The sequence below is a fragment of the Ailuropoda melanoleuca genome, chromosome 7, assembly GCF_002007445.2.
Source record: "Ailuropoda melanoleuca isolate Jingjing chromosome 7, ASM200744v2, whole genome shotgun sequence".
NCBI classification, from domain to species: Eukaryota; Metazoa; Chordata; class Mammalia; order Carnivora; family Ursidae; genus Ailuropoda; species Ailuropoda melanoleuca.
The window spans coordinates 27,126,428-27,132,427 of record NC_048224.1 but is presented as its reverse complement, the minus strand read 5'-3'; the positions used below and the strand labels follow the sequence as shown (position 1 = coordinate 27,132,427).

The window sequence follows — 6,000 nt, the reverse complement described above, 5'->3', positions numbered from 1 at the left end:
CCCCCGCCCCGTGTTGTTCCCACACCACAGCCTCTGTACTGCTCTGAGAGCACTGAGCTGCCACTTCTCACTGTAATTATTCGTATCCAAGTGCCGAAATCACATTAAGCTCCCTGACAACAGAGTTAGTATTTATCTACGTTGGTAGCCCCGCATGCCCAGCAAGCACCGNCAGCAAGCACCAAGAGCCAGTTCAGTGTGGCTGGCGTCTCCCATTACCAGTTCTCACCTTAGATAGGAAAAGTCAAGGGAGGCTGGGGACTGGAACTTGACAGCTGGGAGAGGACAGGATTAGCCCGTGGGAATAGTGGAAGTTTTTCTTGTACCTTCAAGCCTTCCTTTCTGTGATCTAGTCTCTTCCACCTTTTTGTCACCCACCTGTACAAAGACTCAACTATTTTTCCCTTCCCCTAACTATCTGACGCTCTTCCTTTCTCTCCAAACATTGATTCTCTTTTTCCATCTACGGTGGTAGGTCAGCAATCTGATTAAACTGACCCATCGCTGTAAATGAGAAGCACACCAAATACACACTGAAAGGAGCTTTGTTAATATGTTAAAAAAAACCCTGTAATGGGCCAATTGTCTGGTTTTTTGCTGGAGGGTTCTGGGGCTGTCTGAACAGTGCGGTGAGGGAGAGTCCCTGTAAGCCACAGCCCCCCAGTCACGGACTGCTGAAAAGCACAGAGCTCCAGGCCTAGGCTCCAGAAAGCAAGCTGGGGGAGGAAGGAGTACCACAGCAGAGGCTCTTTCGCTTTGCTTTTCCCTTCTCAGATCCACCCTCGGTTCTTCCCTTCTGAACAATCAGGACTCCAGCCTGGCAGTGAATCTAACATTCTCATCTTTCTTTCATGATTTCCCGTTCTTCCTCTTGGCCTCCATATACCCAAAGCGCCAGAGTAAACCGTGTACGTACATTTTCCTTCCCTCAGAATGCCCTTTCTTCCATACTGAAATCTGGCCAAATCCAACCTTCCCCCTCCCATACTCAACCCAAAGCTGGCAGGGCTGTCCTCCATCTTCAAACTCCACGGCAACAGTCCGGCTCCTTTCTCATGGCCTCACTTGGTCTATTGGGTACTTTGTTTCATTGTTTGAGGGTGGGAATCATGTCTTATTGAGTTCTGCCTCCCCCAGCATCTGTCACGGGGCTGGCACCAAGCATGATAAACACTCCCTGATGATGTAATATTTTGCTTCCCAAATTCTAGTACATAACAGGGTGCTCAGGAATTTTAGGCTGAAAGATACACTGATCTTCAGAGGACCTCTGCAGTCTCTCATAAAAGTAGGGGGTCCACATTTCTAGAATACGTACCATTAGAGTAGCATTAAAGATTTTTCCACCATATGTCTTGAGTTCCCCAAGGATCTGCAGATAATTTAAACGTAGCTGGGCAGCAGAAATAAGTTGCTTAAATAGGGGGGAAAAAGACTTAGAGTTATTTGCTTGCCTAGAATCCACACAGTACTGAAAATGCTTTCCCTGAGGTTTCACAATAGACAGCTGGGGGTGGGGGCAGGCTTGGTGTTGGCAGAAGCCACGACATTACCTTTTGTCGGGGTTCCAGCAAATTCTGGTTCCTCTTCATGTGGAAGCTAATGGCTTTCTTGATGTCTTTGCCTTTCATGTTTCGGAGTAAAGTTGGAGATATAAAGTTCTCTATTCCCCAGTCCTTCCTGCCATGAGATATCGGAGACACCGTTTTTACAGTATACTTGGCTCTAATGAAGAGCAGAATTACATTTGACTCAGGAACCGAGTGTTCCCAGAACACTGCAATCAAGAGCTTCTTTCTCAACAGAAGATATATACATACACACACACACACACACACACACACACACACACACACACACGTGAGCTTCCTTCTCAACAGAAGATATATACATACATATATATATATGTATGTGTAAATATACATAAAATTTATAAATTTCACGTATTTATATATATTTAATACACACACACTCTCTCCATAAAAACCACAGCCATTCAGGAATTAAACCCCACCTATCTTTCTGGAAGCTGATTACTTTTTGTGTGGTATGATTTTTTTAAGATTTTATTTTTTAAAGATTTTATTTATTTATTTATTTGAGAGAGAGAGCACATGCAAGCAATGGAGCACAAAGGAGGGGGAGAGGGTCAGAGGGAGAAGCAGACTCCCCGCTGAGCAGGGAGCCCAACTCAGGGCTCAATCCCAGGATCCCAGAATCATGATCTGAGCTGAAGGCAGATTGCTTAACCGACTGAGCCACTCAGGTGTCCCGGTGTCGTATGATATTCTATTAATCAGAACAGATCTCAATCTTCTTTTTCCTACAATGTGGGTGAGAAATAATGATCACACATGTATAACATACTCTCACAAGGCAACACAGAGCACCTGTGAATCCCTGAGTCATGCTTCAGAATGGTACCAGCCTAACAGCCTCAAAATTCCCCCAAGAAATTGGTTAAAAACATAGATTCTCAGGTCCCACTCCCTGGAGATTTGATCCAATATTTGAGGAACAGGACCAAGAATCTGTTTTATTTTTTACATATGATTCTGTGATGGATTTTGATGTCCAGACAGGACAGAGCTGAGATTTGGTGAGTGGGTTAACAAACCTGGGTGATGCTGCCCAGAGCAAAATGAAAATTTAGGCTAAGAATAAGGAGGTGTTGGAATCCCAGGACTTGAAACTGCCCTAATAGGAATATAATGCAACACAAGTGGCTCACACAAAATTAATTTCCAAGGCATTTCTGCCCTCAGAAGAGCTTTACACTGATTTTGTCAACTGATTTCCCAAGACATTCTCTCAGGAACTGGGAATATACAAAGGGATCCTGTGTCATTCCATCTGCTGTTGGCTTCTGCCCCAGAGGGCGCAGCCAGATTCTGACATCTGGGGGGCCTGGGTTGGGTCAGAGGCAGTGGGAGGGAAATGGATGGAAAGACAATGGACAGACGGACGGGTAGGTAGGTGAGTATCAGCTTTCTGTGGAATCTGGCCATCCTGGCCAGGGGCCAGCCAAGTTATAAATGCAACACAGCTGCTGTTGATGGGACCTACAAGTCCCCTGCTACTCACTCTATGTACTTCAAAGAGATCTTCTGTGGCTGAGCACATGCGTAGATCCGCTCCTGGATGTGCAGGGCTGCGAGTCGGAGCGCAGAGCTACATTTCATTTCTACAGCAAAGCGCTCCTGGAGCACATCACTGCAGCTCTAGAAGAGATTACATCAGAGGAATTGGGAGACGAGAATAGATGGAGTGTGTTCCTAGTTCTTTCAGGAGAAAGGCTTTGAGACCCGGCTCTGCCAACTCCTGGCCATGTGACCTTGGTTAACTCACTAAGATTCTGAACATTGGCGCCTTCTCGTTGCTAAATGAGGATAGTCAAGTCTACCTTCCGCAGTCTCTGTGAGGTTTCAGTTAGGTAACATATGACAGCAGGCACCGGGACACAGCATTATACAACTATAAACTAGTGTTGTTCTTTGCTGTCACCATTTCTGTGAGATTTGGGCAAGTTAATCCACCTGGTTTGAGTTACCTCATCTGTAAAATGGTCACGCCTCCCAAATGATTCTTTTTCATCAGTATAAAAACAACATGATAAATCTCACCCGAGCAGGCAAAGAAGGGCGAACACCAGGCTAGGGGCCAAGTAACCAGTTTTGGCTCCGCCACCAAATGCATGACCCAGGCAGATCATGTGACCATCCCAAGACTCAGTTCCATCATTTCTAAAATAAGGCTTTGAAGCACTAAGCCCCTCGTAGCCATAAAAACCATAACTCTAAATAGCAGTAGAAAATGTATCATCCACAGGCTTGAGGCTAAGCCTAAATTTCACTAATACATAGCAAATCTCCTAACATAGCAACGCAGTGACAGAAAGGGAAATTGCCAGGGGATAATCAGGCCACTTCTCCTTTGGATAAAGATAATTCCTACCAGGGAGTTGCTTAATTGCCTTAAGCTCGTGTTCAAAATAACCCAATGTGCCATCTTTGAGAACGACCACTGTCATTTTAGGAAGAGCAGGTCCAGTCACCTGCAGATAGAGGTATTCAAAGGCCACAGGGTCTTCTTTCAAGAGGTCCAGGGGGTCCTTGGGAACAAAACACACCCTGAAGAGGCAGCGATAGTCATGTGACTCCTCCCTTTCTACCACCTGCAATGGGGAAGGGAGATACAGTTAATCTTCTCACTGCCTTTATTCTCCCAGCTATTGCACAAAGCAACTTGAAATAATAAGAAGAAAGTCCCCATAGATTTCAATTTTAGTGCTTCCCAAGACTGCTGCCGACCTTTGCTGCTGACTTTCCCATGGGTATACGATGTAAAAGGCTCAAAAGAGCAAAGTTTCCCACTGACCCCGTCAAACTGTTCCCTTTTCCAAAAGAAATCTGCTTGCAATTTCTTAGCTGCCCTTTCAGAGACAGTCTGCGTGTATATATGCTTCTACCTGTGTGTATTTTCTTTTCCACAAATAATAGCCTAGTATACATTGTTATTATATTATGCCCCTCATTTTTTTTCTACTTCAACTATCTTGGGGATTTCATTTGATTTTCTTTTTCCATGCTAATGAAATAGAAGTGTTAAAAAGTTGATACAACAAATCACTGAATGGCTGAAAGACTGAGGGCTACAGACAGACTGTGCCCTGTCCATCCATCAGGGACCAGCTCAGGGGTAAGTCTCCAAAAAGAGCTTAGACTCAGCAACAAATGCTTCCCTGACTTCTCAAAGATCATCAGAGCTGGAAGTAAAAGGTGGGGCTCTACTGGTTTCGTTACCTCCAGTAAGTCACCTTCTCTAAGTCACTGTCTCCACATCCACAAAATGGGACCCCACATACATCATATGAAAATCAGTCCTGATTCTCGCCCTGTCATCCCCAGGCTGAGTGAGGGCACAAGAAAGTGCGTCAAAACTGCACATGTGCTGAGCCCTAACCCCGAAGGTTCTGGGTGAGGTGTGTGGCTTGCCCAGCCCAGACCTCCTCACGATGGGGAACAGGTGTACCTGCTGGATGAGTTCCTCCTCGTGCAGCAGGTGCAGCCGTGAGATATTGTACTGCTCCTCCAGGGCCAGTGCAAAGTACTCCATGCTGCGGATGGACAGCTTCTCCTTCACAGTGAGGATGATGTCCTGCCAGGCACAGAGAGGCAGGAGGGTCACCCGAGGGGCAGGCTGGCCCTCAAGCTCAGGCCCAGAGCAGGGAGGACCTCTTTGACCTTCTCTCTGCTCCTCAGTGTCGCCAGGGAGAAAAAATGCCTGTGCTGATGGGTCCACTGCCAACATAGGCAGCCGAACCTTCCTAGGTTGCAGGTGGGACTTCTCATCGCCCCTCGTTGCCCTCCACCCACAGCTATCCTCGCCTCGGGGCTCCAGCACCCCCGTACAGCCATCCTGTCTTGCTCGATTGGAAGGCTGAAGCCATGCACTGGGGGCTTATGCCTCTCTTCAGGGTCTCTGGAATCATCCTCTTGCTGGGGTCTGCATCTTCAACTGCTAACCAGACAGAAACCCACCACCTACCCCTGCTGCAACTGGGACATCAATCTAACATTTCTCAACCTCAGTTTCTTCCTGCAAAATGGGGGGTAATGATGCCTATGTCTCAGAGTGGCTGATAGCGTGGAACGATCATTAGGGCTATGCTATTAGAGTTGCCATGCCACACTCCCCTCCTTCACTATAGCGGCCTTTTGTCATCACACAGTCCTTGCTGCCACAGGGCATTTGCACATGCTGCTCTCTGCCTGGCACACTTTTCCCATTACTCTTCACAAGGTTGTTTCCCTCCCTTCAAAGAGGCCTTCTCTGCTCACTATCTAAATGTGATTGCTCCGGCCATTCTCTGTCTCAGGGTCCTGTTCATTTCTGTCATTGATATTTAATATTATGTGCTTCAATAAAGCTATATTCTTTAGTAAGAGACAGTAAGGTTAAGTGAATGGGTTCTAGACCCAGACCATCACAGCTAGCTGT

The 6,000-nt window shown here is 46.5% G+C and overlaps 1 protein-coding gene across 4 annotated transcripts in view; it reads right to left on the bottom strand.

Moving 5' to 3' along the window:
* Window positions 1-6,000, bottom strand: part of FRMPD1 (FERM and PDZ domain containing 1) — a 149,824-nt gene that overhangs the window by 13,048 nt on the left and 130,776 nt on the right. For all 4 annotated transcript variants that reach the window (XM_019794905.2, XM_002914940.4, XM_019794906.2 and 1 more), the window contains 5 exons: window positions 5,032-5,157; window positions 4,055-4,174; window positions 3,085-3,221; window positions 1,554-1,680; window positions 1,319-1,414 (listed from right to left, as the gene is read on the bottom strand). In XM_019794905.2, coding sequence (XP_019650464.2) covers window positions 1,319-1,414; window positions 1,554-1,680; window positions 3,085-3,221; window positions 4,055-4,174; window positions 5,032-5,157 — 606 coding nt within the window. The remainder of the gene's footprint in view (window positions 1-1,318; window positions 1,415-1,553; window positions 1,681-3,084; window positions 3,222-4,054; window positions 4,175-5,031; window positions 5,158-6,000) is intronic.